Below are 20383 nucleotides of genomic sequence, written 5' to 3' on the forward strand. Positions count from 1 at the left end.
TATTCCACACAGAGCAAGCAAGTGGAAAAAATAAGTATTTTTTTTTTGTAACAACTTGGGCCTATGGGTGACGGATACCACTGTGTGTCTATACAGTGGTATCCGTCAGAGGTATACTTTAGCAAACCCTCCCAAAATGCAGTGCAAAAGTAACAGAAGCTGACATACAGTGATACTTCAAAGTTTGCAAACCTGTCACATTTATTTTAATTTTTACATAATTTTGACCTAAAACGACACCAGATTTTCACACAAGTCCTAAAAGTAGGTAAAGATAAATAAAACAAATGAGTAAAAAAAATATTAGACTTGGTTATTTAGTTATTGAGTAAAATGATCCAATATCACGTCTGTGAGTGGCAAAAGTATGTGAACCTCTCTCCACTTACATTTCCGTGTCTGTTTCACGTCTGTATGACATGTGTGTCCGTTATTTACTTTCTGTGTCATCCGTATTCCACAGATGCTGTGGAAATTAATTTTCAGCTGATCAGCATCTCCCGTCAGTGATTTTCCCAGAGCCATAGGCTTCAATGGGTGTGTTTGATCCACATCATGGACCAAAGTAGTGCATGTCTCTGAGCCATGATCAGTAAAAAATAAATAAAAATACTGATGTGTGACGGACACACTGAAATACATTGGTATGTGGGCTGTCTGTGGAAAATGCGGACAGCACATATCTGACTGTGAAAGACGGATATGTGAACAAGGCCTAAGGGCTGTTTCAGACTGCCATGTTTATCAATTCAGAAAACTGGATTGTCCACCATGTTTATTGGACTTTTGCAAAATGACCCTATGAACCTTCCATGACATCCCATCAGCTGTGGCACCCTAGAGTTTCCTCTACCCCTCATTATTAGGCCACAATTACATCTCCGGTTAATGCTGTTTCGGCAGCCTGGAGGAGTTCACCGAATCCAGATTAACTATAATCTGGCTGTTTCCCCGGAAGTAGACAAGCAGGAACCAGAGGGCAGTTGACCAGGAATGGACTGAAGAAGCCTGAACCCAGCGGTAGGAAGCAGGGAAGCATGTTTTCTCCGGCGCCTCCCCAATGCCACTGACAGGAGGGTTTCCTGTCCCCGGACAGCGGTTCTACAAGACAGCGCACGGCCTTACTTTTATCCCCAGCCCGGGAGGGCCGTTTCAGAGGTCGCAGGTTCCGGCTCCCTTCTCCGACCTTAGGCATAAGTCCTTCCGTTGAAGGCAGCCCTGGGCTTCTTATTACCCTGTTTAGGGTTATGTATCCGACGCGGTATGCGTCTAAGCAGGCGGGGCCTTCTCTGGGGCAGGCTGAGGTCCCGGAGCGGATGACGTCACGCGGATACGGCCGCAGCGGGGAAGCGCTTCATGGCGGGTAATTTAAAAAGGGGATTGTGCCGGCTGCATTCTGTGGCTCGCTCTCTCCTCCTGCATGATGTCGGCTCCCCAGGATGATGTGGCCCGCAAGCCTGTGGATCCTGCAAGCGCCCTCAGCCCGGTAAGCCTCCTCTCCTGCTTGACTCTTCATCCTATTTCTATAACACTGAATAGGTGTTGGTGGTGGAGGTTAAAAAATGTACGTGTATTCTAGCCCCATGTTTCAATATTAATTTTTAGGGCAGAGAAACCTCCACTACCAAGACGCAGGGAGATTCGGTACGAAAGAAGTGTGCTATATGCTGAAAATCTATTGTCTCCAAGTCGTCTCTCTGTGGGAAGTGTACAGATAAAGTGGTATCGGAAGAATCTCCCTCTTTTTTGGAGTCTATAAGGAGTATGATTAGAGAGGAAGTCAAAGCTACCTCCCTCGTCCCCACAGGCTTCCACCTCTCACAGAGCCCACAGTTCCCCATTATATGAACCTGATATCGATGAAGGGGAAGTGTTTGATGACAGCTCTGACTCCTCCGAGGACGGGTTTGGGAAACCGTTATTTCTACCAGAAGAGTCACAGAGCCTTCTTAAAACAATAAGGCCAACAATGGATATAGAGGATCCTAAGGAAAGCCAATCAGTGCAGGACCAGTAAGACTCTCTCCAGCAGTACATTCTACCATTCCAGTATGGGACCTCAATCTGGTTCTCACAGTCTTGATGGACTCTCCGTTCAAACCTATTAATACTATTCCCATTAAGCTTTTGTCATTCAAGTTCGCCTTTCTTTTAGCAATAACAACTGCGAAAAGAGTAGGCGAGATCCAGGCCTTCTCTTGTCGCGTTCCGTATCTGAGAATTCTAGATGACCGCATGATCCTTAAACACTGCCCATCCTTCCTTCCAAAAGTGGTGTCGGAATTCCATTGCAATCAGGAGGTGATTTTACCATCCTTTCTCGTGCATGGCATTGGGGGACACAGCACCATGGGGACACAGCACCATGGTATATGCCCAGCTGCCACTAGGAGGCTGACACTAGAAACAAAAAAGTGTTGGCTCCGCCCAGGTGGGCTATACCCCTCTGCAAGAGCCGAGATACACCAGTCTAGTTCTAGTGTCCGTAGGAGGCAGACATGACCTGTTTTGCAGGTCATCCTGCTAATTTTATTTTTTATTTTATTCTATTTTTTTCTCCTTTTTTGTACAGGTTTCTTCCGGACGCAGGGGTGGCTCCATCGTGTTCCACTTTAGTTGCCCCCCTGCGGGCGCGTACTCAGGTACCCGGCAGCCACCCAGTCCCCACTAATCTGCTTCCGCAGCGGAATTCCGGCGGACCCATGGCTCCTGTGTTGAGTCCGCCGAGGGGGTGGTTATTGCTGCGCCTGAAAACGTCGGAAGGTGAGTATGGCAGTATCCTGTAACTCACCCTCACCCCCACCCTCCACCCACCACAACCACCTCTTGTCCTGGCCCCCTTTTTAGTTTAGGGAGGCTGATGGCTCTTGGGGGCACTGCACGCTTGCCTGGGCATCCTTTTTGCGGGGGGAAAACTTCCTTGGGGCACCCTCGTTTCTAGGGCCTGGCCCTTTAAGACGGCCGATTCTGTTCTTTCGGCTCCTTCCCTTACCTGCGGGTTTCTTCCGGCTAACTCCTGGCCTTCGGGGCCCCCGCACTCCCAGAGAATCGGCGCTGCGTCCCCGCTTCTGCTGCTGCCTCCGGGCGTTACCGCGATCGCGGGCGTCCGTTTCCGGCAGCATTTTTCTACTCGAGGCCCCGGCTTTTCTCCAGCCTAGGCCGCAGGTCACGTGGGGCGGAGCTCCGTCTCCGCCTTCTGCCTTCCCGGGCTTTTTTCTCCTCCCTCCCCTCTGTGGGCGGTGCCCTGGGAGCCGCGTTTTTTCCTACCAATCCAGCACCAGCGCGGGCTGCTGGGGGGGCGTGTCTTTCTCGACTACGGCTCCTGTCCTGCCTGCAGCTGTCGTATCTTGCTTCTCCTGCGCCTCGGCTCTCTGGACGTGCTTCTGTGGGACACAGCACCTTGGGTCTGGTAGGCAGCCTCTGGCTGACTCTTTTTTGCTTTGCAGGCTCCTCCATCGCCCTCATGTCTTCTTCTGGTCGGGCCCCCACTCCCCCTGCCGCCATTTCCACTCATTACGCCTGTTCCGTATGTAATAGGAAGTTCCCATGCGGTCAGTCTTCCTCTCTCTGCGTGCAGTGCCTTCCCCCCAGGCCCACCCAGTCCGCCCCTGCGGCCCCCTCTTTGTCGGTCCTTCCGGAATGGGCTGCTACCCTGTCCCAGGCCATAGGTAACCTTGCCAGCCTCTCCCAATCCCTAGCGCAGTCCCTGGACCGTCTGCCCGCTCAGATTGCGGCCGCCTCGGGCAGGGACCCCCCCGCCGGGGATGTCCGTTCCCGCTCTGGTACGAGGTCCGGCAAGCGACCTCGCACAGCCTCGGCTGGGTCCCATTCTTCCTCAGCTACCCCGGATCACTCCCCGGTTAGGTCTGAGTCGGGCGAAATTTCTTCTTCAGCCGCTTCCGCCGTTCCTGGGGACTCCTCCGCTTCTGATTCTGAATCAGAGCGGTGCTCGGCGATGTCTGCGGCCATTCAGGACCTCATCAAAGCCGTCCGTGACGCGCTCCATGTGCAGGACGTTCCCTCCTCCTCCTCCCTGGAGTCGGTGTCCTTCCGCCGGACTAGGCGTTCCACTGTGGTCTTCCCGAATCACGAGGATCTGGACGCACTTCTGGCTAAAGAGTGGCGTCATCCTGATCGGCGCCTTCATCTTACCAAGGCCTCTGACGTCCCCTATCCTTTTTCTGAGGAATCTGTCAATACTTGGACGGTTCCTCCTCAGGTAGACCCTCAGGTTGCTCGCCTGGCGAAGGCTACTACCCTTCCCCTGGCTGACGCGGCTTCCTTGTCGGATCCCGCTGACAAACGGGTCGACTCTTTGGCCAAGTCTGTTTTCATCGCAGCGGGTGCCGCCATCCGTCCTGCGTTTGCCGCCTCCTGGGTGGCTAAGGCCTGCGCTATCTGGGCAAAACAGCTTGTTCGCGCTTTACCCCCAGACTCTGATCAAGGGGAACTGGCAGTGCTTGCCTCTCAAATTTATCAGGCGTCCAAATTTCTTTGCGATGCCTCTATGGAATCGGCCCGCCGATCCGGCCGTGCGGCCGCTAACTCTGTGGCCATCCGCCGCACCATCTGGCTTCGTTCTTGGGCGGCAGATGCCGCCTCCAAGAAGGCTCTGATTTCCCTTCCCTTTCTCGGCGGGAAGCTCTTTGGGAAGCGTTTGGAGGAGCTCATCTCGGAGGCCACTGGCGGTAAGAGCTCTCTTCTTCCCCAGAATCAGCCTCGCCGCCGTCGCTTTCCTGGGTCGTCCTCTCGGGCGCAGTCCTTTCGGGCCCCCCCTGCCCGATCTGACAAGAAGGCCTCCAGGCTTCCTTTAAGACCAAGCCCTCCTGGCATGCCAAGCCCAAACCTGCTCGCCCCCAGTCCACTAAACCTCCTTCCGCATGACTCTGTCAAGGTGGGAGGGCGTCTGCTCGCCTTTCAGGACGTCTGGCAAGCAAGTGTAGAAGACGCTTGGGTTCTGGAGGTAGTCTCCTCCGGATACAGGATCGAATTTTCCGATCTTCCGCCGGGTCGGTTCTTCCTGACGTCGCCCCCCAGGTCCCCCTCCGGGGCAGAAGATTTTTTTCAGGCCATTCTTTCCCTTCGCTCTCTAGGGGTCATCGTTCCGGTTCCAGAGTCAGAACCCTTTCGGGGGTTCTATTCGAATCTGTTCACGGTTCCCAAAAAGGACGGTTCGCTCCGTCCTATCCTGGACCTGAAGGCGCTGAACTGCTTTGTCCGGGTCCGTCACTTTCGTATGGAATCCCTCCGGTCGGTGATCGCCTCCTTGGAGTCGGACGAGTTCCTGTCGTCCATAGACATTCAGGACGCCTATCTCCACGTCCCCATTGCCCTCTCCCACCAAAGGTTCCTTCGCTTCGCGGTAGGTTCTCTTCATTTCCAATTCGTAGCCCTGCCCTTCGGCCTGGCCTCTGCTCCGAGGGTCTTCACCAAGGTGTTGGCGCCTCTCATGGCCCTTCTTCGTGCCAGGGGGGTCGCCTTGATACCTTACCTGGACGATCTTCTGATTCGGGCCCCGTCGTTGGAGGACAACCTGTCCAGCCTGCACATCACCCTCTCAGCTCTTGCCCAGTTCGGGTGGCTCGTCAACCACTCCAAGTCCTCCCTCGTCCCATGCCAGAGGATGCCCTTCCTGGGCATGATTTTCGACACTCGCCTCGGGCGGGTGTTTCTCCCCCCAGAAAAGATTGCCTCCCTTCAGGCGGGGGTGACGCTTCTCCGCGGCCCGTCCACCCTGACTATCAGGACGTGTATGCGCGTCCTGGGGAGGATGGTGGCTTCCTTCGAAGCCATTCCCTATTCCCAATTCCACTCCCGGGACCTTCAGTTGTTTCTTCTATCCAGGTGGGACAAGTCCCAGGCAGGTCTCGATCGCCTGGTTCGTCTCCCTCTCCAGCTTCGCCAGGACCTTTCCTGGTGGCTTCTTCCTCGGACGGTGTCCCTGGGCCGTTCCTTTCTTCCCCCCAGTTGGCGGGTGGTCACGACGGACGCCAGCCTCTCGGGTTGGGGAGCTGTCCTCGACTCTCTCACAGTCCAGGGTCTTTGGTCTGCTCAGGAGTCCTCCCTGCAGATAAATGTACTCGAGCTCAGGGCAATTTTCCTGGCACTGTCTCACTGGACCCCACGTCTTCGCGGCCTCCCGGTCCGGGTTCAAACAGACAATTCCACCGCCGTGGCTTATCTGAACCACCAAGGGGGCACCAGGAGCGTGATGGCCTTGCAGGAAGCCTCCCATATCCTGCGCTGGGCGGAAAACCACGTTCCCGTCCTCTCCGCGGTGCACATTCCCGGGGTCGACAATTGGGCGGCAGACTTCCTCAGTCGTCAGCTAGTCGACCCGGGCGAATGGTCTCTTCACCCAGAGGTGTTCCTCCAACTTTGTCACCGATGGGGAACTCCGGACGTGGATCTTTTCGCGTCACGTCTCAACCACAGGATTCCGCGCTATGTCGCGCGGTCCAGAGACCCTCAGGCTTTCGCGGTAGACGCCCTAGTTCTGCCTTGGTCTCAGTTCAACCTTCTGTACCTGTTCCCACCCATTCCCCTCCTGCCCCGAGTGCTCAAGCGTCTCAAGGCAGCCCGGGTTTCGGCAATCCTGGTGGCTCCGGATTTGCCCCGCAGGGCGTGGTACGCAGATCTAGTGTTTCTGCTCGCCGACGCTCCGTGGCGACTTCCTCTGCGCCACGATCTCCTTTCTCAGGGTCCTCTGTACCACCCGAATTTACTTCAGCTTCGTTTGACGGCGTGGCCGTTGAGACCGCGGTCTTGAAGTCCCGTGGCCTCTCGGATTCTGTCATTCAGACGATGCTTCACGCTCGCAAACCCCAGTCAGCCCGTATTTACTACCGGACCTGGAGAGCGTATTTTGCCTGGTGCGAGTCTGGGCGCTTCCGCCCTCTTCATTTCTCCGTCCCTAACGTTCTGGCCTTCCTTCAGGCCGGTTTTGAGAAGGGTCTTCGCCTGGCTTCTCTCAGAGGACAGATTTAGGCCCTCTCAGTCCTTTTCCAACGTCCTGTGGCCTCGCGGGCTCAGGTTAGGACTTTCCTACAGGGTGTCGCTCGCCGAGCCCCCCCCTTTCGTTTTCCAGTGGAGCCGTGGGACCTGAATCTCGTCCTTGGCGCCCTTCAGTCTTCTCCCTTCGAGCCTTTGGCAGAGATATCTCTGTCGTTTGTCTCGTTCAAGGTGGCCTTCTTAGTGGCAGTCACCTCCATCCGCCGGGTTTCCGAACTGGCGGTGCTTTCTTGCCGTTCGCCTTTCCTGGTTTTCCATCAGGACAAGGTGGTGTTGCGTCCCGTTCCCTCTTTTCTTCCAAAGGTGGTCTCCTCGTTTCATATCAATGAAGAGATCGTCCTTCCCTCTTTCTGCCCTAATCCTTCTCACCCTAGGGAGAAATCCCTCCATTGCCTTGACGTTGTTCGGGCCCTTCGCCTGTACCTTCGCCTCACGGAACCTTTCCGTCGTTCGGATTCCCTTTTCGTGGTCCCGGCGGGTCCTCGTAGGGGTTTGCCTGCCTCCAAGGCCACCATCTCTCGCTGGGTTCGGTCGGCTGTCAAGGAGGCCTATATCGCAAAGGGCCGTGCTCCCCCTTCCAGGTTGACCGCTCATTCGACTAGGGCAGTTGGGGCTTCCTGGGCGGTGCGTCATCAGGCATCTGCTTCCCAGGTCTGCCGGGCCGCCACCTGGGCGTCAGTTCACACTTTCTCTAAGTTTTATCACATTCATTCTCTGGCTTCCGCTGACGCTAGCCTGGGGCGCAAGGTTCTGCAAGCAGCTGTGCTTTAGATTGGCGACATGGCGTTCTTCTTCCCTCCCTCAGGGACTGCTTTGGGACGTCCCATGGTGCTGTGTCCCCCAATGCCATGCACGAGAAAAATTGATTTTTTGTACTCACCGTAAAATCCTTTTCTCGTAGTAGGCATTGGGGGACACAGATCCCTCCCATTTTCTTACTGAGTTTCTTCTTGTTGTGGTCCCGGCGATTTGTGGTCGTTGGGTTTCCCCAGTTGAAGACTTGTTGGCGTTCAGTTTTCTGTTTGTTCAGGTGTATGGCGTTCCTACTGCTTTTGTACCGACTGGTGTATCTCGGCTCTTGCAGAGGGGTATAGCCCACCTGGGCGGAGCCAACACTTTTTTGTTTCTAGTGTCAGCCTCCTAGTGGCAGCTGGGCATATACCATGGTGCTGTGTCCCCATGGTGCTGTGTCCCCCAATGCCTACTACGAGAAAAGGATTTTACGGTGAGTACAAAAAATCCATTTTTTGTGCTTCACCTTCCACAGACCAGGAAAGGAAATTCCATAATCTGGATGTAAGACGCTGCTTGCTATGTTATTTGGAAAGATCAAAGGATTTCAGGCAGTCAGATCACCTACTTCTCCAGTTCCAGGGGCCTAATAAAGGTCTTGCGGCCAGAAAAGCTACAATTGCTCAATGGATTAGAGACACTATCTCCTTGTGTTACACCAGTAAGAATCTGATTGCTCCACCAGGGATTATAGCTCGGGTTGAGTGGGCCTTGTCAGCCTCTTGGGCAGAGAACGCCACAGTATCAATTGATCAAATTTGCAAGGCGGCGACCTGGGCCAATCCCATAACCTTTTTAGGCACTACAGGTTGGATGTGGCTCATAATCAGGACTTGTCCTTCGGACGTAGAATCCTTTCTACAGTGGTCCCTCCCTAATGTATAACTATTCTCTGTTTCTCCTCCTGTCAGTGCTGTTGGGGCGGCGCCGGGGAAAAGGGTTAATTACTCTTACCGGTAATTGGATTTTCCATTAGCCTTCCCAACGGCACTGGGAGTTCCCTCCCTTAGTTGATTTACTTCTGGTAAGAATATATAATCAGCTCGATGTATTGTACTAAAAATTCTGTTAATAATAATAATAATTTGTTCTGCATCATTTCCGTGTCCTTGGTTATTAACTGGCTTAGGTATGGAGAGGAGGCCTTTTTAATCTGGAGCTCCAGTGTTGTTTCCTGTCCAGGGGGCGGGGACACCCTCCTGTCGGTGCCGTTAGGGAGGCTGATGGAAAATCCAATTACCGGTAAGAGTAATTAACCCTTTCCCTCGGCTGGTCCGGAAACGGAGGCGTGGAGTGGACACCCCCTTTAAAGCTTTATGGATGCAACTGCATTACAGATCCGTGTTGTTTACATCTGTAATATGGCATCTGTAGAAATTCATGGGTCTACACTACGGGGGACATTTATTAAGATAAGGCCCTGCGCTAGTGGGAGTCCGCCGAAGTTATGTAGAGTAGCCGGCCTCTACATAACTTTGGTGGATCCACTGCTTCAAAATCTAAGCCAGCTCCCTTGCTGGCATAGATTTAGACCAATTTCAACACATAAAACAGGTGTAGAAAATGATGAATGAGATGGGCCTGCCAGCTCGTCCTCTTCCCCGCCACTTGTCCTTTTTTTTTTTAAGACCTGGCGTAAGCCGGGAAAAGTCACAGATTGTGGCACAAATAAACTTTATGCTACAATCTGTGCCAGAAATATGCCAAATATAGACGTATTAGTAAATGAGCCCCTATATTTCTATTTGCCTTTATTTTTTAGAACTTTTATTTTTTTGCCTTACAGATTCACACAGAATCAATTAGAAACAAACAAACTGTGTCATGTTCCATTGAATGTCATATTACAGAGTTATTCTTCCCTAAAAGCAGTGCTTCTCGAGGAGGCATCATGCTTCCACACATACGTTGTCCATGACTCTAATATTTAACTGTACAGCCTCTATGTGCTGCCATATACAGGTAAAACTCGAAAAATTAGAATATTGTGCAAAGTTCATTTATTTCAGTGATGTAACTTAAAAGGAAACTAACATATGAGATAGACTCATTACATGCAAAGCGAGATATTTCAAGCCTTTATTTGTTATAATTTGGATGATTATGGCTTGCATCTTATGAAACCCCAAAGTCACAATCTCAGGTCCCCTTTGCTCAGGGGGTATGGATTAATTAGGTGACTAGAGTGCGACACTTTGAACCTTTTCACAAAATTCTAATTTTAAGTTGCATTAATGCAATTCCTTTTAATTTGCATTACTGATATAAATGGACTTTTGCAGGATATTCTAATTTTTCGAGTTTCACCTGTAGGTTACATGCACACAGCAAAAGCTCAAATTCTACGTTTCTTAACTTAACTAGGGGATGACGTTATTTTCTACCACTAGTGTTACCTATGGTAGCTCTTGGAAGCATGAAATTGTGTCCGATAACACTCACCATCCAGTTTCTTCAGCTTGGGAAGACGTTTTGTTGCCTCTTCTATCCAGTTACCCTCTAGCGTGTGCTTTTCCTCCAGAGGATTCCCGACAAACACTAGGTCCTCCAAACACGGCAGATCAGCCAGCTTCCCAAACTCCGCTAAAAGGATCCGAATAAATGTGAGGAAATAGATTTTCTCGACTTGCGCTAACAGAGTTATATCATGTGCTCCCTCGGCGATACATGAGAACTTTCTTTAGTAAAATTGCCTTTACACTGTGACTGACTGCAAGGAGCAATGATTTCTACAGAAGACATGGTGGAGGATTTACCATGCAATTTGCAAAAAATGCAAATGGTGGCATACTTTTCTTGCCCGTCTCCCATGTTGAAAAGCAGCAAGAAAAGTGGGTGATGGTCTCAATCTGTCCAGTAACATTTAGGCTAGGTTCACACGAGCGGATGCCGTGCGTGGCATCCGCTCCGTGAAAGAGTGCCAAGACCCGATGCAGACTGCAGAGGCACAGAGCATTAACATGACTGATAATGCTCCGTGCCTCTCTGTGATCTCTTTACTACGAAATCACAGTGAGATAAAGTTGTCACTGTGATTTCGTAGTAAAGAGATCACAGAGAGGCACGGAGCATTATCAGTCATGTTAATGCTCTGTGCCTCTGCAGTCTGCATCGGGTCTTGGCACTCTTTCACGGAGCGGATGCCACGCACGGCATCCGCTTGTGTGAACCCAGCCTTACAGCCAGAAAATGGCACAAATTGCAAAGCAAATCCATGTCTGCTCATAGCAGGAGGGGTTGGCGGCTTTCCTATACATCTAGTGCATTAGACATAGGTTGGAGCAGTGTAAATAGCAGTGTGCTTCCTAACTTTCAATTTTGGCTCAGTTCAGAGTTCTGCCCTGAACATAAACCATCAGTTTTCCCCTGGCCAAGTACTGCAGCACATCCAAGTGACATCATGACCTGGAAAACCCACCCACAATGCCCAGGCCCCTCAATACTTACCTGGTCCCTGACCACGGCCTGCTATTGCCTAAACCAACCACCTTCCCCCGTCGATGCATAATGCAGCGACGGCAGTGGAGTGATCTGGAAGGACACAGGCGTCGGGGACCAGAGGGGCCCTGGCATTGTGGCTGGCTTTTTCAGGTTTGGATAACTCACTTTAAGACAGACCAAAATGCACTAAATTTATTTACAGTTGCAGCACTCCTTTTAATAAATTTGGTGCATTTTACTCCAATGAACTTCAGTTTTAGACTATGAAGTCTTACTAAACTACTTCCTATGAGAACAAAGTCTGTGGAAGTCCGTGATGAGGACAAGAGTAAGGCCTCATGCACGCGACCGTAGTTCGGGTCCGCATCCGAGCTGCAGTTTTTGCAGCTCGGGTGCGGACCCATTCACTTCAATGGGGCCGCAAAAGATGCGGACAGCACTCCGTGTGCTGTCCGCATCCGTTGCTCCGTTCCGTGGCCCCGCAAAAAAAATATAACATGTCCTATTCTTGTCCGTTTTGCAGACAAGAATAGGCATGTCTACAATGGCTTCCGTTTTTTGCAGATCCACTGTTTGCAGACCGCAAAAAAAAAACGGAACAGTCATGTGCATGAGGCCTAAGACTCGGAGTCACACAGGCTAACAGAATGAAATGGAAATGCACGCACCCAAGTCTTTCACAGCATTGTTAGACATGTAGAGAACTTTTAACTTCCTCATGACATGAATCCCTCTCAACTTCTCAATTAAATTGTAGGAGATCCACAGCTCTTCTAGAGTTTCTCCAACAGCTTCCTAAAAAAATAAAGAAGAAATATGTTACTGTATAATGGGGGGAATCTCCAGATCTATTTAGGTGACCAGTCCTGGGGGAGCTTCCATGCTTCTGATTGGGGTTTTCTGCAGCATGTGCATAGTATCTGCAAGCCCTATATGGAATGATAAATGGGCGGATGCAGACAATTCTGCAACATCTCTGCTAAGTGTGAATATATGGAGGCCAGCTTTTCCAAAAAAGATAAGTTAAAATGACTGACTACAATTTTAGCTGAAAATTCTTCATAACCCTACATCATAAAATAAGACTAAAACGCATCAGTCTACGGATACAGAGGTGCTGTACAACATACACATAAAACCTAAGACATGCGACTGGAGTTTCTATATTTAAAATGAGACCTGGGAAGACTCACGACAGATTCTTAGCGATTACAAGGTCACCAGCTAAGGCTAGGAAGATCTGAATGGGAGCTGAGCTGCTGTATCCTGGCACAGCCCCTACACAGGGTATGGAGCGGTCAGCCTCCAGCTTTATACACCCTATAGTTTATGGCACCATGGCGGCCCGTAACAGCTGATCACTGGGGAAGCCATCAGTATTCTGAACCCTGAAAAACCTCTTTAGCCATGATAATCTATCCAAGGATAAAACCCGGGGAAACGGCATTGTTACCTCCAACGGTCAGACATCAGGCAACAGATCTGATAACTTACCAATCCATTTAAATTCTTTATATTATTCCTTCCTAGAGACAATATTCTGAGGTTTTCTGAAAGATAAAGAGTGACACAGAAATTAAATTCATGTCTGTCCTTTTTCTTGGTCAACCACTTGTAGACATTTATGCATCACAAAGACAGAGACAGAGATAGCTGTCACTCACTGATAGCTGTACATGGGGATGTGTTATCAGTAATTAATATTCTCTGTGTAAGTGTGTATACAGAGATAGCTGTCAGTCACTGATAGCTGTACACGGGGATGTGTTATCAGTGATTGATATTCTCTGTGTAAGTGTGTATACAGAGATAGCTGTCAGTCACTGATAGCTGTACACAGGGGATGTGTTATCAGTGATTGATATTCTCTGTGTAAGTGTGTATACAGAGATAGCTGTCAGTCACTGATAGCTGTACACAGGGGATGTGTTATCAGTGATTGATATTCTCTGTGTAAGTGTGTATACAGAGATAGCTGTCAGTCACTGATAGCTGTACACAGGGGATGTGTTATCAGTGATTGATATTCTCTGTGTAACTGTGTATACAAAGATAGCCATCACTCACTGATATCTGTACACCGGGATGTTATCAGTGATTGATATTCTCTGTGTAAGTGTGTATACAAAGATAGCTGTCAGTCCCTTATATCTGTACACAGGGGATGTGTTATCAGTGATTGATATTCTCTGTGTAAGTGTGTATACAGAGATAGCTGTCAGTCACTGATAGCTGTACATGGGGATATGTTACTAGTGATTGATATTCTCTGTGTAAGTGTGTATACAAAGATTGCTGTCAGTCACTGATAGCTGTACATGGGGATATGTTACTAGTGATTGATATTCTCTGTGTAAGTGTGTATACAGAGATGGCTGTCAGTCACTGATAGCTGTACACAGGGGATGTGTTATCAGTGATTGATATTCTCTGTGTAAGTGTGTATACAGAGATAGCTGTCAGTCACTGATAGCTGTACACAGGGGATGTGTTATCAGTGATTGATATTCTCTGTGTAAGTGTGTATACAGAGATAGCTGTCAGTCCATTATATCTGTACACAGGGATGTTATCAGTAATTGATAGCATTCTCTGTGTAAATGTTTATACAGAGATACCCGTCAGTCACTGATACAGAGGTGTTATCAGAGATCTGTAAGGCCTCATGCACACAAACGTATTTTCTTTCTGTGTCTGTTCTGTTTTTTTTTGCGGACCGTATGCAGAACCAGTCATTTCAAAGGGTCCGCAAAAAAACGAAAGTTACTCCAAGTCCATTCCATTTCTGTATTTCCGTTCTGCAAGAAAATAGAACATGTCCTATTATTGTCTGTATTACGGACAAGGATAGTACTGTTCTATTAGGGGCCAGCTGTTCCATTCCGCAAAATACGGAATGCACACGGATGTCATCCGTATTTTTTGCGGACCGCAAAATACATATGGTCGTGTGCATAAGACCTAAATGTGTATACAGAGATAGCTGTCAGTCACTGATACAGAGGTGTTATCAGTGATTGATAGCATTCTCTGTGTAAGTGTGTATACAGAGATAGCTGCCAGTCACTGATAGCTGTATACAGGGGAGGTGTTATCAGTGATTGATAGCATTCTCTGTGTAAAGCCTCATTCACACGTCCGTGTTTAGTCAGTGATTTCCATCAGTAATTCTGAGCTGAAACCAGGATTTGGGCCTCTACAGACATAAGGTATAAGGGAAAGATCTGCTCCTGTTCTGTGTTTAGAGCCGCACCTGGTTTTGGCTCAAAATCACTGATTGAAATCACTGACCAAACACTGACTGTGTGAATGAGGCATAAGTGTGTATACGGAGACAGCGGTCAGTCACTGATAGCTGTACATGAGGATGTGTTAATTATTGGTAGTATTCCGTGTGTAAGTGTGTACACAGATAGCTGTCAGTCACTGATAGTTAAACACAGGGGCCATGCGACGTTCAGAAAAAATTGAGATATACAGAACAGATATACAGTAGAGAGTTCAGAAGCAACATGTCCGCTCGACACCGCTTGAAACCACAGAGGGTGTCGGCTCCAAGTTTAGCCACATTCAATAGAGCTAAGCTGTGAGCGGCCTCCAAAGTGAACAACCAAGGCAGAAACCGCCACAGTTGCGGCAGACCCTGACTTTTGAACACACCTTTAAAAGAATTGTCTAGAGGATAAGTGATGAAAGTCTGATTGCTGGGGGTCTGACCATTGGTATCTCCACTGATTACAAAAAAACGGGGCATGTGAACTGCCACTAAAACCGAAGTCTATGGGACTGCCAAAGATAGCCAAGTACAGTGTAGCTGGGAGCCCACTTATAAATTAGTGACGCTGTCGCAAATTGTTCCGCCACTATGAGATGCATCTTATAATAAATTTGTCTGGAACTGAGGGAAAGGAAAGGATACCTGCATTGGGCATCGGAAGTGGCTTTCCCTTTGAAAAGCCCATTAAGCTCATCATGGTCTGAAACGACTGTCATACTATACAGACCACAGGTCTGAAGAGGTAGAAGAAACTCCACATAAAGGTAAATGCACGTGGCTGTGTGCTTCATGTGGCTTTCCTGCATGGATTTTCGGCAGGTTGCTGATGCGTTTCTGCACTAAATCTGCACCAAAATCCACGTGCTACATGTGTGGCAAATCTGCAACAAAATCCACATCTTTATGCTGGTCGTATTATACTGTGGATTTTCCACATGAAAATCCGAGTGTAATATTTACTGTGTGCCTATACCCTTAGACTGATTTGGCTCACTATAATATAGATGGATTCAGAAATCCCTGGTCACATTGCTTGCAGAGCACAATCACACATTTCTCTATATGCGCCATTTCTCTCCTCAGCACGTATCATGCATTATTTACCGTAATTCCTAAGAACACCTTCCTGTTGTATGGGAGGTAAAACCTAACAAAATTAAAATTAAATTGAAAAACCTAAAATTATAATTTAAATAACATTTTAACATTTTAATTTTATCTATTGTCTGCAAAATGCACGCCAAAATTACATTTCTCCATTTCAATTTTCTCCAACTCCAGCGTGGGTCAGAAGTGCCAAAAATAAATAGCCTTTTCCACTTTGTCAAGTAATTCTCCTCTTCCTATAGTGGGGCGTTTCATGTCAAAATTATGAATCAAATGAAAACACCATGTAGAAGCTGAAAATGGTAGACTGAGATTTCAATTTCATCTCTTGCAGGCATTTTCCCTGCCAAAAGTCAAATGAAAAAGAAAGCCAATTTGAATTTTCATTTTAATGTTGTACTAACATTCAGATCTACCCTGGACAAACCCCACTTGTTCAGTCCATATCAGTTGGGGCAATATTTTGGCCAGACGATCTGCCACAATCTTAGCATCAACGTTTATCAGTGATAAAGGCCTATAAGACCCCGGGAGCAAGGGGTCTTTCCCTGGCTTGGGACATGTTTTCATTGTCCAACGGCATTCGGCCTTGAAAGACTCCATTAAATAGCATAAGAATTTTCTTTTTAATTTTGGCATGCATTTTGCAGACACTAGATGAAATTCAAATGTTAAAACATTATTTCAATTATAATTTTAGGTTTTTTAATTTAATTTTAATTTTGGCAGGTTTTACCTCCCATACTGTTGTAGAGGATGCATTTGTATGGAACAGATATTCAGTGATTTCCATTATTGGATATGTTACTTGCAATGATACAGGCTGCAGACATCTGGGAGAGAGAATAAAACTGCACTTACTCAGCCCATTCAGATTGGCGATTTTTTCAATGCAATTGGTGGAAAGCGATAATTTCCTGAGGAAAGAAGCAATGGTTAGCATGCTGCTGATACATGACTAGGTGTGCGAGCTGCACATCAAGAGCAGTGCAAGAACACATGCTGCTATTACATAGGCCTCCCTCCATAGGGAAGCAAAGGCATATACAGCCAGGATAGGCCATCACTTCCTCAGGAGTTGTGGCCTGTCTGCCAAGACCCACACAACCCTCACATTTAGGCCTCATGCACACGAACGTTGTTTGAGTCAGCATCCAAGACGCATTTTTTTTGCGACTCTGATGCGGACCCATTCACTTGAATGGGGCCGCAAAAGATGCGGACAGCACCTGTGCGCTGTCTGCATCCGTACCTCTGTTCCGTGGCCGTGCAAAAAAAATGAGAGAACATGTGCTATTCTTGTCTGTATCACGAACAAGTATAGGACTGATATATTGGGGGCCAGACCATCTGTTCCGCAAAACGGAACACACGCGGCCGTATCCGTGTTTTGCAGAATGCAAAACAGGGTACAGCTGTGTGCATGAGGCCTTAGAGAAAGTAGGCTCTTATTAAAAGGGTTTGTCCAGGATTAAAAAAAAAAAACACTGAAACTGGGAATTACAGTAAAATACGGCAAATAACTCCTATTACTGCAGTGGTCAGTGCACCTATGGTACAACATCTCTGTAGGGACAGGTGCAGCAGTACTGAACAAAGAAGAATTTATCTGGTTCATAAAAGTTTTTTTTTTTTTTATTGTACTACATTCCTTGAATTTATTTTTTAAATCCTGGACACCCCTTTAAAGGGAACCTGTCACCTGGAAAACACATATTAAACCAACCACAGTACCTTAAAGTATCCCCCAGTGTGTTGCTAATCATGATTTTCTTTCCTCCGTGATCATTGGCTTGCGTTCTCCGGCGCCTGAAGCCAGTGATCACGCTCACACTAAAGACGAGAAGCGACGGCCGGGCGCGAGCACGATGGAACTGAACGGCGAATACGCAGTCTGCAAAATAAAGGCGGTGAGTGAGGGAGCTGGAGCCGGGATCGCTATGTAACAGGCAGCGCACGGCGCATGCGCGATTCCCGGCATCGCGGCAAGATGTCCATCACAATGTAGAGAGGAGGGGTAAGTGGCGGGCTTATTATGCCTTGAAGCAAGGAGGCCGCTGCCCCCTTGACTTCAAGCCTGACTTGGAGAAGGCGCCAACAGACATTAAAACTGCGATTTTAACAAACATGAGGAAAGAAAATCATGATTAGCAACACACTGGGGGATACTTTAAGGTACTGTGGTTGGTTTAATATGTGTTTTCCAGGTGACAGGTTCCCTTTAATCACTGCTGCTCCATTACAGATTATCCCTGAGACGCTATGTACTGGCCATAATGTGCATGTGTGACCACCACTTATTCACTGTCTATGAGACTGCAGAGTACAGTGCTGCGCTGTCTCATTCCCACTGACAGTGAATGGAGCGGTGGTCATGCATGAGCATTACCATTTCAGTCACACCGGGGTCTTGGGGCCCCCTGTGCTTGTGACCGTGGTGTCAGACATCCTGAGGATAGGTCATCAACATCCTGACACAGCACAGCGTCATTTAAAAGGGGCTGCCTGGCAGTGCGCTACAGGGCTATTGGACAGATATAATCTAGTTATTGAACAAACTTTATAGCGCTAATTATAAACTGGATCCTATGTTTTCCTTGCTTGGTATGTTAGATTCGGATAATGTTACAATCGGAATCAACAGAATCTTATATCAGGTACGCAAAACCCTAGCCGCTAAATGGATACAGCCGCTTCCCCCAAGCTAGGGTTGGACGATATCAAAAATATTCCCACGATAACGATATTAAGAAATTTATCGCGATAACGATATATATCGCGATAAATGCCCATTTAGAAGAAAAAAACACTTGGGGCTACAAGGAGACATTATACTGTATGGGGGCAGCTACAAGGAGACGTTATACTGTATGGGGGCAGCTACAAGGAGACGTTATACTGTATGGGGGCAGCCACAAGGAGACGTTATACTGTATGGGGCGGCCACAAGGAGACGTTACACTGTATGGGGGCAGCCACAAGGAGATGTTATACTGTATGGGGGCAGCCACAAGCAGACACTACTGTATGGGGGCAGCCACAAGGAGACATTATACTGTATGGGGGCAGCCACAAGGAGACGTTATACTGTATGGGGGCAGCCACAAGGAGACGTTACACTGTATGGGGGAAGCCACAAGGAGACATTATACTGTATGGGGGCAGCCACAAGGAGACACTACTGTATGGGGGCAGCCACAAGGAGACACTACTGTATGGGGCAGCCACAAGGAGACGTTACACTGTATGGGAACAGCCACAAGGAGACGTTACACTGTATGGGGCAGCCACAAGGAGACGTTACACTGTATGGGACGGCCACAAGGAGACGTTACACTGTATGGGACGGCCACAAGGAGACGTTACACTGTATGGGGGCAGCCACAAGGAGACGTTAATTGTTATACTTTTATATGTAATTTTTCACAATTTTGGGTATCTGTAACTAGTCAATTGACTTCTAGTAACAACTAAAACATTACAGGGTTAATTCAGCCCCCAGCCTCTGATCAGCCCCCCAGCCTCTGATCAGCCTCTCATGTGCCCCCCAGCCTCTGATCAGCCTCTCATGTGCCCCGGCGCACGTGAGTATAATGCTGCTCACTAACATGCTGCTCACTGCCCACTAACATGCAGAGACTGAAGAACATTACCGGCACCCGACCTCTGAGAGGACGCTGTGATCCGCGCAATTAACCCCTCAGGTGTGGCACCTGAGGGGTTAATTGCGCGGATCACAGCGTCCTGTCAGAGGCCGGGTGCCTCTGCAAATGTCCAGTATCGGTTCATGCTGGGGCGGGCGGCCACGGCCGCAGATTTAGAAGCGGTCAGCTCACATGACCACTTCTATGACGTCACGAAATACCGTAGTAATTAGGAAACAGCGATATCGCCATATCGACGTTTTTTTAATACCGCAGTATATCGTGATATCGGTATATCGCCCAACCCTACCCCAAGCATATCGGGATTCATTACCAGAATGAATACAGTCATAAGATTGAAAAGAGGAGTATACATGAAGCGTAATAGCAAGTCGAAATTTGATACCGTTTGGGGCCCCTGGATTGACAGATCTGGAGTTTGTAGTACATGGCTATCTAGTCTGAGGATCCTCTCTGGCTAGCCCGGGAAGGGAGAGATGGGGCTGATTGTGTTTGTTTAAAGGGAGTCTTTCACGCCGATTCACCGTATTAACCTAATAACAGACTTATGTCCACGGCGTCCCCCCTATTAAAACTGTGCTTACCATATGTTGCTTGCTATCATCGTTCTGCCGAAAAACACTTTTAATCCATATGCAAATTAGGCTGTGAAGGTGCCCAGGGGCGGCGTTACAACGGCCGGTGCCCAGGCCCCTGGGTCATTTTCATACGAATCCACTCCCCCTCCGCCGCGTCTGCCCGCCCTTGGTCTCTGCTCTAACCTCCCTCCTCCCGTCCGTAATCCCGAGCATGCGTCGGTGACCGCAATATCGGGGTCGGCGCGAATGACCATAGTCTGGCCGGGGCATCACAGTTTACCGTGCGCATGCGCCGGCCCCGGCCTAACTTACGTTCTTGCCGTGATGCGCTGTGATCACGGCAAGAATGTAAGTTAGGCCGGGGCTGGCGCATGTGCACGGTAAACTGTGATGCCCCGGCCAGACTATGGTCATTCAATGCGCACGCGCCGATATTGCGGTCACCGCAATACTGCGGTTGGTTGTTGGATCTTTATGTTAAGGATCCTGTTTATTGACTATCCTGTTTTGTA

The 20383-nt window shown here is 48.7% G+C and overlaps 2 protein-coding genes across 4 annotated transcripts in view; one reads left to right on the plus strand and one right to left on the minus strand.

The window, feature by feature from the left end:
* MIDEAS (mitotic deacetylase associated SANT domain protein) overlaps positions 1-1119 on the plus strand; it is a 98608-nt gene extending 97489 nt beyond the window's left edge. For all 3 annotated transcript variants that reach the window (XR_005774871.1, XR_005774870.1, XR_005774872.1), the window contains exon 15: positions 1109-1119. The gene's annotated coding sequence lies outside the window, so the exon portion shown is untranslated. The remainder of the gene's footprint in view (positions 1-1108) is intronic.
* DNAL1 (dynein axonemal light chain 1) overlaps positions 1-20383 on the minus strand; it is a 34484-nt gene that overhangs the window by 1321 nt on the left and 12780 nt on the right. The window contains exons 4-7 of the mRNA XM_040412319.1: positions 16490-16545; positions 12739-12794; positions 11913-12039; positions 10246-10386 (exon numbers count right to left, since the gene is read on the minus strand). Of these exons, the coding sequence (XP_040268253.1) occupies positions 10246-10386; positions 11913-12039; positions 12739-12794; positions 16490-16545 (380 nt within the window). The remainder of the gene's footprint in view (positions 1-10245; positions 10387-11912; positions 12040-12738; positions 12795-16489; positions 16546-20383) is intronic.

This window comes from Bufo bufo, chromosome 11, assembly GCF_905171765.1.
Source record: "Bufo bufo chromosome 11, aBufBuf1.1, whole genome shotgun sequence".
Taxonomy (NCBI): Eukaryota; Metazoa; Chordata; class Amphibia; order Anura; family Bufonidae; genus Bufo; species Bufo bufo.